Source organism: Malaclemys terrapin, chromosome 1 (assembly GCF_027887155.1).
Source record: "Malaclemys terrapin pileata isolate rMalTer1 chromosome 1, rMalTer1.hap1, whole genome shotgun sequence".
In the NCBI taxonomy this organism is placed as follows: Eukaryota; Metazoa; Chordata; order Testudines; family Emydidae; genus Malaclemys; species Malaclemys terrapin.
This window is the reverse complement of record NC_071505.1, coordinates 290,328,869-290,352,081: the sequence shown is the minus strand read 5'-3', so window position 1 is coordinate 290,352,081 and position 23,213 is coordinate 290,328,869. Positions and strand designations below refer to the sequence as shown.

The window sequence follows — 23,213 nt, the reverse complement described above, 5'->3', positions numbered from 1 at the left end:
TGCGGGCATTATATTAGTTGCTCTTTTCTTTGGGGGCTGAGAAAGGCTTTTTCTCTCACCGTCCGATTGGCCAAGACAAGGTATGGGGTGGGTTTTGCCTTCTCTATAGCAGGTTGGGGACTTAGGGCAAACATGAAAGGGAGTTGCAACTAAGATGTTGCAACTCATTATGTCAATGCAAGGTGGATTTAGTGCAAGTACTTGCTGCAATTTAAGCCCATTGCTTCTTGTCCTATCCTCAGAGATTAAAAGAACAATTTTTTTCACCCTCCTCCTTGTAACAACTTTTTATGTACTAGAAAATTATGTCCCCCATGGCCTTCTTGTCTCCAGACTAAACAAACCAAAGTTTTTCAATCTTCCCTTATCAGTCATGTTTTCTAGACCTTTCATCATTTTTATTGCTCTCGTCTGTACTATTGCTCCAATTTGTCCACAACTTTCCTGAAATGTGGTTCCCAAAACTGGACACAATACTCCAGTTAAGGTCTTATCAGGGTGGAGTAGAGTGGAAGATTTACTTCTTGTGTCTTGCTTACAACACTCCTGCTGATACATCCCTGACTTATGTTAGCTTTTTTTTTTTTTTGGCAACAGTGTTACACTGTTGACTCATATTTAGCTTGTGATCTACTATAACCCCAGATGTCTTTCTGTAGTACTGCTTCCTAGACAGTCATTTCTCTTTTATCTTCATCCCCTTCATCTCCAACATTCAACAGAGTGCTGGGCAGCCAGCAACAGTCACTCTTCTTTGTCACAGGGACAGTATTGGCAACATCAAGTAGTCAAAAACCATGAATCAGGCCCCCCAAAACCATGAGATTGGCTTAAAAATCATGATATGTTAATAGAAAAGATGGACTTTTTATTTGTTTTCTGGTTTTTGAGCGTTTAAAATTCATGTTTTCAAGTTTCTTTCTGCAGCCATGAGGGCTAGAGATTTTTTTTTTTAAGGAAGCTGAGATTCTCATAATCGTGTCTAAAAGAGTTGGGGCTTTAAGAAGAATGTCAAATATCACAAGACTCTTCATAACATAGAGGTAGTTGGCTGTGGTAGCAGGTGATAGCAGTAGTGGCAGCTTGTATGGAGGTGAAGGGAGTGAGGGTGAGGAGGGACTTTCGAGCTTACATAGGGCTGTCAAAGTTGGTCAGTATAGGAGGGCCCTCCCACAATATTCCTTCCCAGAAGTGTTCTGCCTCTGCAGTAGCCATGTGTCGCAGCTTCTGAGGTCCTACTTTTTATCTACCACTGTTTCTTCTTGCTGGGAATCCCAGCAGTACCTTTTCCTTGTCTTCTCTCATTCTCTTTATCTTCATTCAGTTTTTCTCCTTCCTTTATCCCTGCATGTCTCTCTCTCTCTTTTTCCCTTCAGTACAGAGTGCCTGAGCCTCTGGCTAGGGAGTTGCTGCAGCTGGATTCCAGATGGTAGGTTGTAAGAGACTCCTGCCAGTGTAACAAGCGTGGGGGCAGGTTTTTTCCCTCCCTCAGTGGATGGACCCAAGTGCGTTTCTTGCTCACAGGCCCCCAACCCCATCGTGGCCCTGCTTGAGCTTGGTGAAGAGGAGAGCCAGTGACCTGCCAAGTGTCTCCCATGGGAATGGAAAGGAGGAAGTGGGAGAAAAGGTCTCAGTAGTGTCTAACTTAAATTCTCTTTTCAAATGACAGTGAAATAAAAAGAAATAAGATAAAAAAGCTCTTCCAGAAATAATAAATCTCTCTTTAAATTGCTAAATTATAGCCAGCAAATCTCAAATTACAAACAGTAATTTAAAAAAGAATATTTACTCCTTTTAGAATGGATATATGTGTTATTACATCCTGAAATCTGACTATGTATTCTCAAATAGCTCTCTATTTGAGCACATTTGGTAAAGTAAAGAATCATTAGACAAGTAAATATTATTATAAAAAAGAAAAAGCAGCTCACGCAAACCCTGTCTGAAACTGAAATCTGGCATCTCTCTGCCTACGGACCATACTTAAATTTTAGATCTTTAACATAGAAAGGTTGACAGGAACATATTTGGAAAAATTGCAAATCCACAGCTGATGTCTGTTCCGAGTCTGACAAGTTATTCCCTCATCACCATCTTTTGTCATTTTCTGACACATAATTTTGGGGGATAGAAAATGGCTGTGGGGTATTTCTCAGTGTTAAGGTTTGATTCCCCGTTCCCGCACTGTCTTTTTTCTTGTCTATAAAATAGGTCTTAAATAAAAGAATATGAAAAATATATCTTCCTTCAGAAGGAAGGTATTCAGAATCATCTGAAGGGCTCTGCTTTGAATGAGACACAAGTCAAAATCAACCTGTGGCACATCAACATCTTCAGGGCATTCCATATCTTCAAGGCATTCCATATGTTCAGACAAAATACTATTGGTTTAGTTCTATTCACATTTATATGTGAACATTTAAGTGATGAATAGATCAACTTGTTTCTTCCAGTATTTACCTCAGGATTAGATGATGAGGTTTAAACTCCTCTGAAGATGGTTATTGTGCGCATTATTTCCCCTTCCTGTACAATTCTTCACTTTCAATGGACTTATCTAGTATATACTTCCCAGGGGATTGGTCTTCTTTCTCTGCAGGATGGCTCAGAGTTTGATATGAGAACAGGTTGAGAATTTCAGCTAACTGGCAACAAGGGAATATGTGTTCTTTGGAGCTTGACAAATGAACCCACGCATGAACCCTGACCCTTGTTATATACGAAGGGAAATCTTCATTATTTGTGTACACAGTGTCAGGGTATTTACTCATCACCAGTATAGGAAGCCAGTTGGTCTTGGAAACTTAGAAATATGGCTACAAATACCAGTGATTCAGGCAAAAATTTTTCCAGGCCCCATCTCTAGCCTGTATGGATCTGTAGTAAGGCAGCTAAGGACTTCCCATTTGGGAGCCCATGACAGATAAAGCTGAAAATGAGCTCAGTCACTTAATAAGAAAGCTAAAACTTTCACTTTCAAAAGGGTATCTGTGATGCCTACACAAAAGGGCCTGATCCAACTCCCACAGAAGTGAATGGGAGTCTTTCCATTGATTTCAGTGGGAGTTAGATCAGATTCTAAGGAAAGAGAGTTTGCAAAGACATTTCTTTGACTTTTTGGAATTATAAAGCTATATTTAAGTGATATTAATAAGGTAAACACATGACAATTTTTAAACTTGTTATTCAGTGTGTGTGTGTGTGTGTATAGTCTGCCAGAATAGAGATCTATTTATTTTCTGTATAAAATAATTTTTAAAATATATACTAGTGTTTTTTATTATAGAAGTAACATAAAATCAAGACAAGATTAATGTAAAGGATCAGAACCATTAAAACACAAATTGTATCTAATCTTTCCAAGCCTAATTATAAGTACATCTCCAAAATATATATCCAGTTTTTGCTGGAAATTACTAAGAGCTTATAAACTAAAAGTAGGAAATATCTGGTTTCTACAAAAAAATTAAACTTATGATATTAAGTAATTAGCATTGTATATCAATATGTGCAATAATTTAATCTGATACTAGAACAAATATTAACTACATGCATTCATTCAATAACTAGGCAATATAGAGTTTAATAACTCTATCATATCTAGTTTTGCCTTTTTGGGTCAGGAAAAAAGTCTTTGTGGCTTCTTTAAGAGGCCAAAATCTCTTATGATAATCCTAATCCTAAATTCAATAAATTTTTGTGTTTTCATAGTCAGTTATAATTTAGCAAGTAATAATATAGGCACAGAAATATGCAATGAAATAAATTCAGCTGAAGAAATAACATTTTTTCCCCCCTTCAGGTTTAATTGAGTAGCCTTCAGGAAAAAGTTTTAGGAAGAAATGAAATTTCCTATATTTTATTTCCTAAAATATCTCCAGAAAGAAAGCGCGCCAAAAAAAAAAAGGGGGGGAGAAGGGGGAGCATGTGTTTACTTAGTAACCTTTGCATGGCTCCCAAGGATCTAATGAAAATGACAAGTATTATGTCCCTTACATCTCACTCCCCTTTAACAACTATGGTGATAGAAGCCATCCCACTTAGCTAGTTCCCATTGCTTCGCCAACAATGATCATTTTCTTCGCAATTCAGAGGCTAGAGACTCTAGGTTTCTTACTTTTGATGCCAAGTTGGACTCACATTCTGCTAAGATTTCTCAAAAAGAAAATAGGAATGAAGTAATAGAGAAAATTTTGAGATCACATAACAACAAATGGCTGGTTTAGTGAAAGACACACCTTAGTTAAAAAAAAAAAAGTATTAATATGCTTATAAAGGATAATTATTTTCTGAAAAAAAATCAAAGTGAGAATTGTGTTAAAGCTACTACTATTTGAATATTAGATTTTTCTGGAACATCTGCAGGAGAGGAATGTTGTTTTTTGTTATTTTTTTAAAAGTAATTTAGACTAGTGTTTCCCAAACTGTTGTCCACAGGAAAGAGCTGTCTGGTCATATGGTACTTAGGCTGCTGCTTCTCCTCATTTCCAATTGCTTAAGTGCATTCAGAGAGAACTAAAAATAAATTATATACTTTCCTAAAATTACTTTCCCATGTAAGCAATTGCTGTAGTTGTTACAGGGATTTTATGCAATCAGAAATGGGAGAAAAGATGGTACATGAGAACAAAATGGGAGAGGAAGGCCTCCATGAGACAATCTCTGCATTAAAAAACAGTTTATATAAAATTTTGGGAATCGCTGCTTTAGATTATTTGGATCCCCTTCTTTTGATATAAAAGGTTTTCCAAATCCTTAATGAAAATCTTTCTATTTGACATTCACACTATAAGGGTAGTTATCAAATCACTTTTAGACAGAGAAAGAGTAATGAAGCAAGTATGAAGATTAAGTTGAAATATTTGGTGTAAAATAAAACAAACAAAAAAATCAAAGAATTAATCTCCTTAAAACACAGTGAAAGCTTGAGTCCAAAGGGACATAAGTCCAAAGGGAAAAGGAATAACCTTTCTGTCTTGTAACTGAATCAGGCTTTACAAGGACTTGGCTCAAAACAGAATTTTTTTTTAAATGCAGTTGTTTTTCAACTTCAGAGTATGACAATATGAAATATATTACTAGTATAATATTTAAATGAGTAATCAAGGTTAAATAAATATTAATAAAAAATCTTTGGACAAATAACCAATAACTTTAACCGCAGCACAGAAATTGAATAATTGAGAGGATTGGTAACAAGATAGTTTTTCATCTCTACATAACCAGATCAAATCCAATTCAAGTCATTTAGAATATGATGTGAAGTTTGATTTTATTTCTGAATTATACTTTATTGCATTCTGCTCTTCTGATTTTCTATCTTCAGCAAATTTAGGTTTTCCATTTGGGCTATTGGTATCTGTCTTTGTTGCACAGTTAATTTCATTCCCAAAGAGGAGTCAGATATAAAGTGAAATTTAATTTAATTTTGAATTATAATACATTTTCCCGTGCAGCATTTATTAACTACAGAATGTATAGAGAATTTCTGAAATAAGTGGCAGTTCAAGGGCACAGAAATATTTTTGGTATATTTTCCTTTGTTTTGATAAAGATATGTTTCTCATTCTATGTGTAGACTGAGTAGTTCAGTAGTAAAGCAAAATGATGAATAAGTACAACAGTAAAAAGATGTGTTGTTTTTATGGTACTGACGGTGAAACCTTGAGTTGCATATCAGTGGAAGCATGAAAGGAACAAGACTTTGTCCTGTTACTTTAAGACTGTTAATGAAATGCAGAAAGAGGAAATGATCCAGGCTGTATGGTGTAATTTATTCTATTGTTATTGTTTAAAGTTCAAAGGATTTACCATTGTAAGAAGAATGTATGCAAAAGCTGGAACTGCAGCAACAAATATTTTTCCCACCTCTGATTTTTAGGCCAAATGCTGTTCACTGCAAACAACCAAACAGGGTGGATTTGATTTAAATCATGATTTAAATCACTAGTCAAGAAGACTAGATTTAATCATGGATTTCTAAATAAAAGTGCATTCTTGTTGGTTGTTACCAACCTGAAGATCCTGCATGTTCAGACATGTTCCTTTCATCATCTTCAACACAGCTTCCTTCTGAGAGGGAACACTTCTCATGATGTTGTTTCATTCGGGCAACCAGGCCTTGCATTTCTTTGTTGCACTATTTGCATTTTGCACACATGCCTGTCTTACCCACAGGTAGAGGAACTTCATTAAAATATTCCCAAACTGGGTCTCTTTTACAGCCTGCTGCCATTATAGGTTTTCCCTTCTAGTGAGAGAATGGTATGGTAGATCTCAAATCAATGAAAGCTACATTCAGACAGACCTCAAGACTTTTCTGGAATATGCTGCTCAAACAGTTTAACTTTTGTTTCTACTGCCTGTCCCTCCCTTCTCACATTTATCTGCAGACGACTTCTCCTTGTCCAGATCTATTTCGCCCCCAACAATCTTCTATTAATTCAAATCTTTGAAACTTTGCACTTTTAGAGAGAGGTAAGGGATTGACTCTGTGTACACAAATTTGCAGAGGGACAATATGGTTGAGGTCTATTATTTCTCACCTCTATATATTATGTATTTATTTATTTAAAAACATTTTTGCTGTTAACAAGCATGTTATCTCTGGAGACACAAATCCACAGTTTGAGAACTGCAAAACTACGCATCTCTGATGGTATCTTCTAGACTGAACACTGAGTCCCATTGGGTAGATAGAAAGATTAACCTAAATAATCTATACAGAAGCCCCTGGAACCCCATAAGATTGGGTCCTAATCCATGAACTGTTGGAACTCATTTACAAAACTCTTCTTAAACATTACATGAATATATTGTCTCATACTATAGAATTAGAATTTATAATCCCTATTCCATGATGAGAGATACTTGAGCTATCATGTATCTTAATTAAAACTATCTTTAGATAGGTTTTTCCTCAAAAACCCATCCAATTTAAATTAAAAAAAAAATCATTGATTTTTATCCACGCTGTAACCAAAGTTACGGGGCTATACCCTGGTTAGATCATCTGCATTGAAAGTGCAGGAGGAAGGAATTCATTTTCCAGGCCACATGGTGGCCACTGCAATTTCCTCTTTCGCAATGAGGCGCATCTCCTATGAGGGAACACCCAAAGAATATATATATGTGGTGGCTGATATGCTGGCCCCTCCTCTGATTTGCTGTTGCGTTGTCTACAAAAGTACCTTCTATGCTGAGGTGCAGAAAGTCCATATGGAACTCTACTCCATTTTGTATGGGGGCTCCTGGTCCCTCTATTGCTTTACCCTCTCTTTCCCCCCCTTAAATATCTCAGTTGTATTTTATTTTGCTGGATCTTAGAAATTAATATAATTTTTTACCTGTTTCACATCAGTGAAATCAGTATCTGATTTAATTATAGTTTCTGCAGAGTCTTACAGCTGAGTGACTTCAGTTGATGCCAGGTGACAATTGCTGTTCCCTTCTATACTCAAAGCTTTGTAGTTCTCAAATACACGTATTGCATACAACAAAAATTCCATTTAAAATGCTTTAAAAAGTTTCCCTTTTGTTGGAGTATTGAAAAGGCAATGTTAATGTGTGTAGAAACTAAACTTTTATTTAAAACACTCTGTATGTATACATCTAGAGTTCTGTGGGAAAGTGGTCAAAGATTTCTTGCCTAAATCTATTTGGGTACTTGCCCCTTAAAAAAACAAAATACAGTACTTGCCAATGAAATCAAGCTCTGATAGATCAGTATAATATAGTTTAAATTAGGGCAGTCAACTCATATGATTAACTCAAAACAATTACCGGTAATTGCGATTAATCACAGTTTTAATCGCACTGTTAAACAATAGAATACCAATTTAAATTTATTAAATATTTTTGGATGTTTTTCTACATTTTCAAATATATTGATTTCTATTACAACACAGTATACAAAGTAGACAGCACTCACTTTATCTATTTTTTTATTATAAATATTTGCACTGTAAAAATGGCAAACAAAAGAAATAGTATTTTTCAATTCACCTAATACCAGTACTATAGTGCAGTCTCTTTATGGTGAAAGTGCAACTTACAAATGTAGATTTTTTTGTTACATAATTGCACTCAAAAATAAAACAATGCAAAACTTAAGCGCCTACAAGTCCACCACTGCAAGGTATTTCCATGCCAGATATGCTAAACATTCATATGCCCCTTCATGCTTCGGCCGACATTCCAGAGGACATACTTCCATGCTGATGATGCTCATTAAGTAAATAATGCATTCATTAAATTTGTGGCTGAACTCCTTGGGGGAGAATTGTATGTCTCCTACTGTGTTTTACCCACATTCTGCCATATATTTCATATTATAGCAGACTCGGATGATGACCCAGCACGCGTTGTTTCTTTTAACAACACTTTCAATGCAGATTTGACAAAACACAAAGAAGGTACCAATGTGAGATTTCTAAAGCTAGCTACAACATGCGACTCAAGGTTTAAGAATCTGAAGTGCCTTCCAAAATCTGAGCAGGACAAGGTGTAGAGCATGTTTTCAGAAGTTTTAAAGGAGCAACACTCCGATAAGGAAACTACAAAACCCAAACCACCAAAAAAGAAAAGCTACCTTCTGCTGATGGCATCTGACTCAGATGAAAATGAACATGCGTCGGTCCACACTGCTTTGGACGATTATCGAGCAGAACCTGTTATCAGCATGGACGCATGTCCTCTGGAATGGTGGTTGAAGCATGAAGGGACATATGAATCTTTAGTGCATCTGGCACATAAATATCCTGCGATGCCAGTTACAACAGTGCCATGTGAATGCCGGTTTTCACTTTCAGGTGACATTGTAAACAAGAAGCGGGGAGCATTATCTCCTGCAAATGTAACCAAACTTGTTTGTCTGAGTGATTGGCTGAACGAGAAGCAGGACTGAGTGAACTTGTAGGCTCTAAAGTTTTACATTGTTTTTGTTTTTGAATGCAGTTATATTTTGGACATAATTCTACATTTGCAAGTTCAACTTTCATGATAAAGAGATTGCACCACAGTACTTGTGTTAGGTGAACTAACTATTACTAACTACTGTTATTTTGTTCTTTACAGTCAAATATTTGTAATAAAAATAAATATAAAGTGAGCGCTGTACACTTTACATTCTGTGTATTATTCTGTGAAATCAATATATTTGAAAATGTAGAAAATATCCAAAACTCTTTACATAAATGGTAGTCTATTATTATTTAACAGCGCGATTAATCGTGATTAATTTTTTAAATCATTTGACAATCCTAGTTTAAATGCATTCTTTTGATGATTGTTACTCACAGGATATGACAGCTCGAGATTTGGTGCAGCAAAGGTATACTCTTCCAAATGGAGATACTGCTTGGAGACCATCTCCACTTGTTACTGCTGCCTTGGATGGGAAGCTTGTTATTCTTGATGGTATTCATCGCGTCAACTCTGGCACCCTAGCTGTACTACAAAGGTTGGTATGGGAGCCCTGTTAAGCAGAGCCCTTGAGACTTGTTTATTCAGGACGTTCATGCTCAGAAACTGTGTCCTGTTTGCAAAGGACAGCTGTTCAACTCCAGCTGTCAACTCCAGATACCTTGATTGCAATTTTACAATATATTGGATTTTTACAGAATACATTATGTTGGGATAATGATATAGGGATACAGATATTGAGAGCAGAAGCAATTCCTGCGTGTGTTATGTAAACTTTTATTAATATTGGAAATTGCAGCTGTTTGTTCTTGCTGTACTTCTAACTAAATTAGAAAATGTATTTGTTTCTATCCTAGTCAAAACTATGAGGCCTAAACATTAATAAGTTAACATTTATTAAGTAGTAAAGACATTATAAATAGTATTTGAAAATGCATTCTGCTTCGAAACGACTGATTAATTATACTCACTCTGAAAAACGCTTTCTTGGAATTGTTTAGTAAATTGATTAAAGGGATCTGAAAAGGGGGGTGAACAGTGAGGTGGCAAAATTTGCAATGATACAAAATTACTCAAGGCAGTTAAGTCCAAATCTAAGTGATAGAGTTACAAAGTGATCTCACTAAACTGGGTGACTGGATGACGAAATGACAGATGGAATTCAGTGTTGCTAAATGCAAAGTAATACACATTGGAAAATATAATCCGAGCTATACAAACAAAATGATGGAGTCTAACTTGGCTGTTACCACTCAAGAAAGAGATCTTGGAGTCATCGTGGAGAGTTCTCTGAAAACATCTGCTCAATGTGCACTGGCAGTAAAAAAGCTAACAGAATGTTAGGAACCATTAGGAAAGGGATAGATAATAAGTCAGAACATATTATAATGCCACTATATATCTCCATCGTACACCCACACCTTGAATACAGTGTGCAGTCTGGTCACCTCATCTCAAAAAAGATACATTAGAATTGGAAAAGGTGCAGAGAAGGGCAACAAAAATGTTTATGGGGATAGAACAGCTTCCATATTAGGACTTATTAAAAAGACTGAGACTATTCAGCTTAGAAAAGAGATGACTGTGGGAGCATATGATAGAAGTCTATAAAATCATGAATAGTATGGAGAAAGTGAATAGAGAAGTGTTTTCCCCTTCACATAATACATGGACTAGGAGTCACCCAATTGAAATTAATGGGCAACAAGTTTAAAACAAACAAAAGTATTTCTTCATCCAACGCACAGTCAAGCTATGGAACTCACTGCCAAAGGATGTTGTGAAGACCAAAAGTATACTCCGTTAAAAAAAGAATTGGATGAATTCATGGAGGATAGGTCCATCAATGGCTATTAGTCAGGGATACAACCCCATGCTCTGGGTTTCCCTAAACCTGTGCCAGAAGCATCTGACACTAGCCACTGTCAGAGACAAGATGCTGAGCTATATAGATCATTAGTCTGACCCAGTATGGCCATTCTTATGTTCTTCTGAATTACAAACAAAAATCCTAAAAGTTACACATAATAATGCAAACTGTATTATTAGTTAATAATTACTACTCATATAAGGCCAGATTTTGACACTTGTGTTCATGTTGAATAGTAATACCCTTCTCCATGAGTGATCATGTTAATGGGGCCACTTGTGAAGGAAAGTGATAATCAGGAGTAAGGAGGTATCAGAATCTGCACTATAATAAGGAGCCCAAAACTGCCTGTAGGAATGAAAATTTTCTTTTTACTTGGAATAAGTGAAAAATATCACTTTTGAATATATGTATCTTCAATTCTTTTTGGTTTGCACCTCATAAAATCTTATCATGTTTTAAGCTTTATTCCAAATAAGACTTTCGTCATTGTGCTTACATATTTGATACAAACATGACAGCATTTGTAGTGCATAAACTATAAAATTCAGTTAACATCTGAACTTTCTGAAAACCTAATAATCTCTTCTGATCTTCAGTTTTTTTATTCGATACCAAGGTGATCCTTACATTAAACATAGCTAGCCCATTTTTTTTCAAACTGTATTTGTACTGTAATATGTAATTAGGAAGATGGCAGTTCCAAATTACTATTGGTCAAACCCTGTTAGTTTCACTATAATTTGATAAATATGAAAAGTGTTTCCTTTGCTTTCTGTTCCTCTTAATTTTTTCTTTGACTGAAGTGATCTGAAAAAGAAAAAACGTAGGTTTGTGCTCTTTTTTGCTTCTTTATGATTTGTTGTACAAAGACCCGAATAGTTTCTCTCTCTCTCTTTTCACACCTCCAAAAATATTCTGCTTGTCTTGTTTTTTTGTAGAAATAACAGGAATGCCAAGTCTTGTCTTCCCTTTTTTGTTGTTGGTGCACCTCTTGGATGACTCAGAAATGTGTATAGGGTGTTATTAGATACAAGGTGGGTGTGGTAGTATCTTTTATTGAACAGAATTCTCTTAGTGAGAGAGACAAGCTTTTGAGTCAGACAGAGCTCTTCTTCAGGTCTGTGTGGCTCGAAAGCTTGGATCTCTCACCAACAGAAGTTGGTCCAATAAAAGATATTACCTCACCCACCTTGTCTCTCTAATATCCTGGGGCTAACATGGCTATACAACTACACTGCAAATAGGGAGATTTGTCAGCCCATTGCTAACGGCGAAGTGGTGTTGAATCCTTAGCACAAAGAGCTTTTCACCCAAGTTTTGTAGTTACATAGTTGTTAGCAAAACCAACAGTCTAAATAAAAATAATTTCCTCTCTTTCAACTTGGTTTCACTTCCCTGGTACCTGTGCTGTCATACTCTCTGTTAGTTCTCCTTTCATCCAAAAAGTGTTTGAAGTAGACCAGTTTTGAAGTTCTGATATAAAAACTTAAGCAGAACCCTATCTATAAGAATAAACAGACTTGCAAAGACCTTTCATGCCTTCTTCACACATTACAAAAAAAAAGCAGGACAAGGTAGTGCAGGGCCAGGCGTAAGTCCATTTTTTTCTCTTGTGCATTTTGTTCACCTCTGATTCTTTTAATTTTCACTAACAGAATATATATCAGTTAAGATGACTCCTAAAATGTATTGCTTCTAGGAGCAAAATAGGAGTACAGCACTGTGTACCAGTCGGACAAAAATATTCTGAATTTCACGCCATGCACAGTGAGAGTATAATAGAAAGTCTTTATGTATGGTCTGCAGTGGTTTGTTTATTTCTGGGGAAAAAAATCTGTCATAAATGGTGTTATGTACTTACTGAAAATAAGTTCTTTCTTGAGCTTGCCATTTAACTGGCATTTTTCTCATCATAAGGTCCTTCACTGAAAGCTATAGGTCTCAACTTTTGTTAATAACTCAAGCATTGAAATTAAGAGTTCTTGGATGGAATTCCTCATTAAAGTAACATTGGTTGAGATAACTGTAAAAACTAAGACAATTAAATACTAGATTTTTGTTCTCTTTTGAATTACCAAATAGGCTAATCCATGACAGAGAACTGACTCTTTACGATGGCACCAGATTACTAAGAGAAGATAGGTATCAAAGTTTAAAAGACGAACTGCAGCTCTCCGATAAGGAACTACAACAGAGGTAATTTGTTAGACACTAACATGGTATGCAAAGTAGTTTGCATGTGATTCAGGTTGTAAAGAGTTTTCTATTTTATTGCTTGCTGTTACTAAGGTTTCTTGCAAGATGCTTGTTTTTTAAATCAGTAATAGAATCTGTTTTTAATACTGCTATCCTCAGTACTTTTTGTGTTAGCATGAGAAGAAAAATCTTAAAAGAGAATATTAGAGCAGAAACATTAAAATATCCTAGCTGAGAGAGATTAAAGAAACAATATAAATACATAAAAGTTCAGACACATAGGGTATGTCTAAACAGCAAAGAAAAATCTGCAGCTGGCCCATGCCAGCCAACTCCTGCTCACGGAGCTCGGGCTGCAGAGCTGTATTATTGCTGTGTAGACTTCCAGGCTTAAGTTGGAGCCCTAGAGTCTAGGTCCATGTGGGGTAGGAAGGTCCCAGAGTTTGGGTTCCAGCCCAAGCCCAAAAGTCTACACAGCAGTGAAACACCCCCGCTGTCTGAGCACTGTGATTCCAAGTTGGCTGGCCCGGGCCAGGTGCAGGTTATTTTTTGCTGTGTAGACATACCCATAGATGCACTGCATTGTTTTGAAGCATTTTATTAAGAGACATTGAGAGTTAACAAAAAAAGTTGAATATTATAATTATTTTTTCAATAGATTAGCTAGAAAGCTGGTATGTAATTTAGAATTAACACGAGGCAGGAAATCCTAAGGATGGGTTGGGGCCTGTCATGCTTATTCTTCTTGCTTTTTCACTTCCAGTTGTCTGCTAGAAATTTTCTCTGTGTTGAAATATTTCTAGTCCTTCGATGGCCAGACAGATACTCAGTCATTGTACTGACTGATTTCAGTTAATGGCCAAGATTCTATTTTATGTTACTCAAAACAAATATAATCTAATATGTAATACTATCTTTCATAAATTCTGAAGAGATGAAACTGTTATTCTTAGATGACACTACAGTTTAAATAATGTGGGTTTTATACTTATTATATTGTGATAAATAACAATATATTGTTTTACAGCGACCAAGAGCAATAGCTGATTTTTACAATATATAAGGCATTATGGATTGCCTGTAATTAGAACAGAGTCTTGTGTGCAGCAGGAGAATACACATTAGGGATTGTATATCAACTATATAATGGGTACAATTGCATGGGTCTTTTATATAATATAATATTTGGATTCTGAAGTAAAATACAAAAAATCTTGTGTTCTTCTTTATATTTCCTTATAACTTTTACCTCAATGACTCTTGGTAGTAAATTAGGTGAAATAAAACACCTCTTTAAGGCAAGTTGATACTACTTTTCTTGGTTGTCCAATTAGATCCTGTACTATATGAATGTTAAAACTGAATTCCTATTTTTAATAAAACCTGTTTGATCAGTTGATATAAGACATGGGAGAACAGACTCCAACCAGTGATCCAAAACTTTTGCAAAAATTCTCAAATCCAAATTAATTGGGGAGATTGGATGATATGGGGCAAATTCCTTAGGGTTTTTCCTTTTTAAGAATGAAAAGAAAAGGCATTTTTAGAGGAATTGTAGAAGGTATCCTCTTCTAAAGAAGCAAGAAACATTTGAACAAATCTTTCAAGTGATCTTTTCATCTGTAAGAGGATTAATAGCAAAATAAACCTGATGGGAAAGGTTATACCTGCTTTCTTTTAGTTACTTTAATTAACTCATATTTTTGAAATCTGGGCACCTATTCAATAATAAGAACACAGATGCCCACCCAGAGTAAATCTGTAGTATTTTAGATACTTTATAACCCAACACTTAATAAAAATTTCCAAAGCTGATAAGATGATTCTTCTGACAGAATAACAACTGCTTTATTTTAACATCACTTTATTTTATTTATTTTTGGAGTAGAAGGGAGAATTATACAGGCGGTGGTATGACCCAGAGAAATTACATGTGTTCCTGAGAGTCAAACATTTTTAATTAAGAACTGGGGTAGAATTTGAGGGATTGAGTGGAGTGGTGTCATGTTATTTGTTTAGGTTACAAAAATCAAATGAGATAATATTACTTCTGGTTTTGCAGGCTAAAAATAATAGTTTTATTCTTGAATTAAAATTTTTGGAGGATGTATGTTAAAGCTGATAACTTCTCTGAGAGCTAATAAAATTTATTTCTGACTCAAAAGATCTTACATGTGCTGTCAGTTACATTTTCACTTGATGTTCCACCATGTTACTACTTCCATAGTCTGCACTAATTTTTTTAAACAAGGGTTACGTTCTGCGCGGGTGGGTGGGATGACTCTGTCAAACATGACAAGAGCTCAAGAAGCTGATTTGCGGCTATGGGGATGGAGGATACTCATTGGCCAGTTGAAGGCCTTTTATCTAGGAGCTAGCTAGCCGCCTGCATTGAAAATTGTTTCCACTGGCCTTCTCTTTAGCCAGTTGTGCGGTGTTATTACTCAACAGTCCAGGTACAATGGCATCCAGTCACATGGGGAAATTTTATTTGTAGATTATGGATAATGGAGGAAGAAATCTATGCTGGTGATGAGGAAGGGACTTAAAAAGACTCTCTACATACAGAGAAATTGTTGCTGCACAGTTTTAGCTATTAATAGAATTGTATGATTCACTATGTTGAACTAGTTCTGAGTGAAGAAATGCAATCACTTAAAATTGATTCAGAATGTATACACAGGCTTTCTGTGTAGAATTTTCCTACATAATCATTTGCTGAGGCAGATATTGTGAAGGTGGCATTCCATAATTATAAATACAGTTGGAAGACATAGGGCAAAGCAGTAGTTTCTCTATGAAACAGTATTTTAACCTGTTTGGAGCTTCTGTTTGTTTTGTTTTTAGACTTTTCCACATATTAAACATTTAGTATAGTAAACAGAAAGGCAGCTATTAAAGAAAAATATAGAAATGTTTATATAATCAGATTTGCTTCAAAAGCTGAAAGGAGCCGATTATAATGCATGGGTGGGTATTCTTAACACCCTTAAGGCAGTGAATTACTGTCCATGTGACTAGGCTAAAAGAGAGCACATACAGCATATGAGACAAATATAAGCAATGTTGCAGATGGTGAATTTTGTAGACGATAGAAGCTCCAATAATGTTAAATTTTAACTGAATATATTCACCGCCCTTTAGTTCTGAGTTGTTTATTTTCACTTATTTTTGTTTGTTCATTCAGTTTTAGTGTATTTGAACATATACTAAAGCAGTTAGTTAATTTAAAAAACCCAGTAATCCAAGCCAGTGTGTTATACATTGCAGAAAAGTAAAAAGGAAACAGATGCTTGATAACTTTTTATTCTGGCAGGGATAAGTGATGGAATATTTGAAAAGATGCAGCATAGTTTTTCCCTTTAATTTAAATATATGTCCTCTGTCTTAAGCCCCTTTTAATTATAGTTGTATAGTTAAATTTGTGTTGTCAATACATGAACTACAGAATTATTTCATATGCAAACACCTAACCTTCTGACACATAATTATATTCTTGTGTGGCGATACGCTTTTGATCACCACTTATACATTCGTTCTCATTTTGATTGCAGTATTAAATGATGGTTTGTGAAACTGTAGAAGAGGAAAAGAAAGATAAATGAAAAATTTATGTGAGGCAGCAAGGGAATGCTATTTGTGTGCCAAAGACAAGAAATCAGTCTTTAGCATTGTACTGGTGGGACTGCATTCTCTACTCAACCTTCAGTGAGGTTATTTTCTGTAAGGACTTGTCTACACGTACAGGGGGATCAACGATCGATGCATTGGCGGTCGATTTAGTGGGTCTAGTGAAGACTCCTATACTCCACTGGATTGAGAACAGTAGGGGGAGTCGACGGGAGACACTCTCCTGTTGACATCTCATAGTGTGGACCCCGCGGTAAGTAGGTCTAAGCTACGTTGATTTGAGTTACGCTAGTCACGTAACTCAAATTGCGTAGCTTAGATCAAATTTCCCCTGTAGTGTAGACAAGGCCTAAGATTCTTCTTACCCCCTGGTGGAGAGAAATAGGGTCTCATGATCTCCCCTACTTGTCTGACCTACAGATTGAACAGGCAAGAGGAAAGAACGAAGATGTCTGGTACTCATCATTAATAAAGTATTGCAAATCCCTCCAGTTTTATTCTAGGTTTTAGTGTGTTAGGCTTTCGGGTTACTTACATGACTTCTGTCTGCAGAGTGATCAAACATGGCATACACTTAATGAATATAGCTCCACAAAGAAACAGTGGCTATGATGGTTTAGAGCAACCTTTGGCACGCAGCTCACCAGGGTAAGCACCTGGTGGGCCGGGCCGGTTTGTTTACCTGCCGCGTCTACAGGTTCAACAGATCGCGACTTCCACTGGCCACGGTTCACCATCCCAGGCCAATGGGAGCTCCGGGAAGCGGCGCAGGCTGAGGGATGTGCTGCAGGGTACTGAACAACCTCATCTCCAGTTGACGTTGGATTGAGGATTCTCTCCAGCTTGCAGGATTAAGGCCTTTTAAAAATAATAATTAAATATTTGGCTTTACATTTTCAAGAGATTGAACAAACATTAATCCAAACAACACCTTGTGAAGCAGATGAATGTTGTTCCCGTTTACAAACTGGGAAACTGAAACAGATGTTGCACCAGGCCACAGAGCAAATGATGAAGAGGAGAATATACAAGTGCTCAGTAGATTGGTTAATGAGAACAAAAAGAGAAATGCATTTGTAAATAGCTTTCCAAAGTGCAGTAGCTTTTAAATGTTAGAAAGTTTTCTTAAATGAATAGCTGGTTTATTAAAAGTTCCTTTGCCAGGGAAATTTTCTGTTTGTAAGTTATTAAAATATGCAATTCTAAAAATTCAAAGATTTTTTTTTTTTTTTTTTGGATACTATTGCTGGTAGCTAATTCAGAAATAATGGATTAAATCTTCAGATGCACTCTTTATCCCTGAGAGGAGTGGGGGGCAATGGGTGTGCTGTTTGTGTCTCCCCACTCTTGATCTTTGGCTCATCTGGGGGCTTGTTTCTCAGAACAGCTCAAAACTGTGCCCAACTGGCTATTCCCATAAGGGGGATTGCCATAGTGCACTGTGCTCTGGCTGTGTTACCCATCTCATCCACTCCCTGCCACATTATAATGCATGGCACCGGGGGAATCCCCAGCTGAGGAAATCAGACTGAGTTTTGGATCCTTTATGACACAGAAGCATTGTGAAAGGGCCAGGGCCAGGAGTGAGCTAAATGTATGTTTAATATTTTTATTACTAATGAAAAGAAGAGGTTAATCGAAAACTAAACATGCCGTCTCCTATCTTCAAAACAGATTCTCCTATAATAAGGTTGGTCACTGTTCCCTGACCTTTTCTGTGCGTAGGGATAATGAAATACCCATTGGTTCCTATTTTACATGATGCTTTCAGATGTTTCTTTCTATTTTTATCAACCAGGGTGTAGCTTCTGGGCTTATGACTTTAGGCTGAGAGTAAGCAATGCCACTTTGTTTGCCTTGATTTGGGAGTCTGATACAGCACAGCATATTCAGTGAACAGTTTTTCAAGGGTGTTCACTATATATGCTGTGCTGTCTCAGAATCCTTGTTTTATATACCAGATCTGCTTGCTAAGCTGTACATTGTGTAATTTAAATGGAGGGTCGGTTACCCTCTTTAAACCCATAATTTCCCCTAAAGAATAACCAAAGATGGAATTTGGCCCAAAATATTCTAATTTCAAACAGAATTATGTGCAAAATAGCAAATGATAATAGGCAGTATAAATATAAATGATTGCATTACAATTTTCTCATTTTTGAATACTAAATTATTTGTCTGGAATTGTAATTGAGGTGTTGAGTAAATATTGCATGCCATATTGCAATATCAAACTAATTTACATCTGAATTGTTATTATTTACTTGTATAAATAGTTGCACCTGGAGACCCCAAGTGAAATCAGGGTCACATTGTGCTAGGCACTGTATAGAAACATATTAAAAGAAAATCCCTGCCCTGAAGATCTTATAATCTAAATAGAAAAGAGAGACAATGGATGGGAGATAGATCCCCATCTGTAAAATGGGGATGATACTGAGACACAGAGAGTTTTAACTGATTTGCTCAAAGTCACACATGAAGTCAGTCTGTGACAGAGCTGAGAATTAAACCCAGATCCTCCCCAAGTTCCGGTCTAGTGCCTTAACTACAAAATTATCTTTCCTGTCTGTCTAATTGAGTAGAAGAAGTTACCCCTTGTTGATGTTTCAAAAGATATTGTGACCTCCCAGATCTGCCTTTTAGTAATACTGTTTTAGATGATACTCTTGGAGAATGTTTCAAAACAATCATATTTGTAAATTTTGTGTATTTCATACATACAAAAGAGTAAACAAATGGTAGCGTGGTTAATGCTATTTGCTCAACTTGAAGCATGCAGGTAACGCTGTAGATGAAGCCAAAACTTGTGTAACGTTGTAGGCATTACAGCTTATGAGAGAGAGATTTCATTTTTTACATTACTAGTTACATTATGCAATTTTTGTTAGTTTTGATTTTTTTTTTATGTTGCGAATGTCCTGAATAGAAATTGTGCCTGTGGCTTAATACAGTAATTCACTTGATTGATTGTACCTCAGGTAGAGTTTGTAAGTTCAGATTTGTTACTTGCTGCTTCGACCAGGTAATGCATTTAAAAAAATATTTTCTTGCAGGTCCATCTTTCTTATCCATCCCTCATTCAGAATAGTTGCCCTGGCAGAGCCTCCTGTCATAGGAAGTAGCACAAAGCAATGGTTGGGCCCAGAGTTTCTAACTCTGTTTCTGTTCCATAACGTTAAGTCTTTCACCAGGAATGAAGAAATTCAAGTTATTAAAGAAATGGTAAGCACTTGCAATGCTTTGGCCAGTTATTAATATTGGTTTCTATTTAAAATTCATCTTGGTAGTTTTCTATTACCGTATATCGGGGTGGCCAACCTGAGCCTGAGAAGGAGCCAGAATTTACCAATGTACATTGCCAAAGAGCCACAGTAATACATCAGCAGCCCCCCATCAGCTCCCCTGCTCCCAGGGCCTCCTGCCAACGGGCAGCCTCGCCGATCAGTGCCTCCCCATTCCTCCCTGCATCTCCCGATGAGCTGTTTTGTGCAGAGGGCTCAGGGGGAGGAACGAGGGCACTGCAGGCTCAGGGGAGGGGATGGGAAAGGGTGGAGTGGGGGCAGAGCCAGGGGTTGAGCAGTGAGCACCCCTAGCATATTGGAAAGTTGGCACCTGTAGCTCCACCCCGGAGTCGGTGCCTATACAAGGAGCCGCATATTAACTTCTGAAGAGCCACATGTGGCTCTGAAGCCACAGGTTGGCCACCCTTGCCGTATATTCTTATATTTTGAGACACAATTATTCCTTTTTGGTTATTTGAAATAAATGTATATACGCTACATATATGAAGGCTGTGTTTATGTAGGTGCATACATGTGTGTCTATATAAATTACATATGCATACATAAACATGAAATATATATCAAATACTTTTTTTGTCTTTCAAACAGATTCCAAATGTGCCCACGGTTGCGGTGGAACAGTTGTTATCATTAACACACAAGCTTCGGGAGACAAATGACCCCACAGTGAGTCTAGTTTTTCAGATTTGCATTCTACTTGTTGTCATTATATGTGTAGCTGTTTTCAGAGTCAGGGTTTTATCTCTGCTCAAGAAAGGAATTATTTTCTCCAGCAATGTGGGGATGCTTCCTATTTCCTTAGGTTTTTGCCTTATGTTGACCTATCTTGACCAGTGGAGGCTGGATTAGGCTCAGTCTGGAGCCAATCCCTTCACTTCTTGGAAGTGGCCACAGGAGCAGTGTGCGCTGCCAGCACAGTATTCTTAGACCCTGCCTGAATGGGATTTGAGAAACCAGCCCTGGAAATCGAACACTGGTTTCTTGTGTTATATACATGTGGCAACTTTTTTATTTTCAATATACTCATTTAGGACCTGATTAAGCAAAACATTGAAGCATCTACATAATTTTAAGCGTGTGTGCTAAAATTCTAGTGAAGTCATGCAGTATTACATGTACATTGTAGTCAGTATAACTTAAGCAAATGCATAAAATAGGAATGGGACTTAAAAGCACGTGCTGAAGTGTTTTATTGAATAGGGATGGACTAAAGAATGTGCTTAAGTTGTTTTGCTGAATTATTTAAAATTGCCTCCCCTTAATACATACTGTTATGTGTAATACAATGTTTTAGTACTGTAATTTTAAATTTGTTTTGGGATTACTTGGGCAGAAGGATTATCTAGCAATTAGAAAATACACAGGGATGTAGGGAGATGGGGAAAAGAGGATAGGACTCAGAACTGTTAGTAGTGTTACTGTGGTAGGCAGTTTTACTAAAGCAGTAATGTAAAAAAAAAATTACTACTGGCACAAAAACTGCTGAACTCTTTTAAAACTGATACAGTCAAGACTCAGTTTTAAAAATTAATTTCAATGACAGCTAACATAGTGTATTGATGTTTTTCTTTTTGCAAAAAAAAAGTTTAAAATATTTTTATTGGCGTCACCCAGCATAAGTGTATAGATGTGCACGCCTAACTTGTGTTAGGTTAGGTTATACACAGAAAGCTACTTTCCTCAACTCTCAGGAGTTTAGCACCAGTAATAGTTTTCCACCATATTACTGTTTAGATTTGATTGGCTGCATTTTAGGAAGAAATAAAGTGCACTGTCCACATCTTAGCGAACAGCAATTTTGTTTCACATGAGATGAAGTATTTGTAGTCCATTAGTAACCAAGGACGACGTTAGAGATCAGTCTTTTAAAATCAGCAGATCTGGATAATTTCCACCCAAGAGTCCTAAAAAAGGTGACTGAGAAGATCTCTGGCCTGCTATTATTCATTTTTAATAACTCTTGGGGAATTTCTCAGCATTCCAAGACTGGAAAAATGTTAATGTTGGGCCAATATTCAAACAGGGCAGGGGGATGACCTGGGTAAGTATAGGCAAAATAATGGAAAAGCTGATACAGAATTCAGTTAATAAAGAACTGAAGGATGGGATTATAATTAGGGGCAGTCAACATGGTTTTATGGAAAAAAAGGCCTGTCAGAAAAAGCTCATTTCATTCTTTGATGAGATTACAACTTTGATTAAGTAAAGTGCAGTGAGGTAACATACATAGATTTTTTTGTCAGGCGTTTGAGTTAATACCATATGACGTTTTGATTTAAAAATTAGCATTATACAATGTCAATAAAGCAAACACTAAATGGATTAAGAACTGGCTAACTGACAGGTCTCAAAAAAAGGAGTTGTCAGTGGGGAAATCATCACTGAATAGAAGCCTGTCTAGTGGGGTTCCTCTGGGGTCGGTACTAAGCCCACAGCTACTAGTGATCTGGAAGTAAATATAAAATTTGTGGATGATAACAAAGATTGGTGGAATGATAAATAAGGATGAATACAAGGTGGTCATACAAAATGTTGTGAATTGCTTGGCTACCTGGGCCCATTCAAACAAAATACATTTAATATAGCTAGGGCTTTACCAAATTCATGACCATGAAAAATGCTTCACGGACCATGAAATCTGGTCTTTTGTGTGCTTTTATCCTATACTATACAGATTTCATGGGGGAGACCTGCAGTTCTCAAATTGGGGGTCATGACCCAAAATAGAGTTGTGGGGACTCACAAGGTTATTTTAGGGGGGTTGTGTGATATTGCCACCTTTACTTCTGCACTGCCTTCAGAGCTGGGCGGCTGGAGAGCAGCGGCTGCTGACTGAGGGCCCAGCCCTGCAGGCAACAGTGCAGAGGTAAAGGGTGGCAATACCATACCATGCCATCCTTACTTCTGTGCTGCTGACTTCAGAGCTGGGTGGCTGGCCAGTGGTGGCTGCTGACTGATGGCCCAGCTCTGCAGGCAGCAGTGCAGAAGTAAGAGTGGCAATACCATATCATGCCATTCTTAATTCTGCACTGTTGCTGGCAGCGGCTCTGCCTCTAGAGCTGGGCTCTTGGCCAGCAGCCGCCGCTTTCCAGGTGCCCAGCTCTGAAGGCAGTGCTGCCAGCTGCAGCAGTGCAGAAGTAAGGGTAGCAGTACCAGAACCCCCCTAACGATCCCGCCACAACTCCTTTTTGGGTCAGGACCCTACAATTACAACACCGTGAAATTTCAGATTTAAATAGCTGAATTCATGAAATTTATGATTTTAAAAATCTTGTGACCGTGAAATT

At 37.0% G+C, this 23,213-nt stretch overlaps 1 protein-coding gene across 1 annotated transcript in view; it reads left to right on the top strand.

Moving 5' to 3' along the window:
* VWA8 (von Willebrand factor A domain containing 8) overlaps nt 1-23,213 on the top strand; it is a 264,570-nt gene that overhangs the window by 78,792 nt on the left and 162,565 nt on the right. Inside the window, 4 exon segments of the mRNA XM_054013957.1 lie at nt 9,300-9,460; nt 12,878-12,991; nt 19,678-19,846; nt 20,515-20,592. Coding sequence (XP_053869932.1) covers nt 9,300-9,460; nt 12,878-12,991; nt 19,678-19,846; nt 20,515-20,592 — 522 coding nt within the window.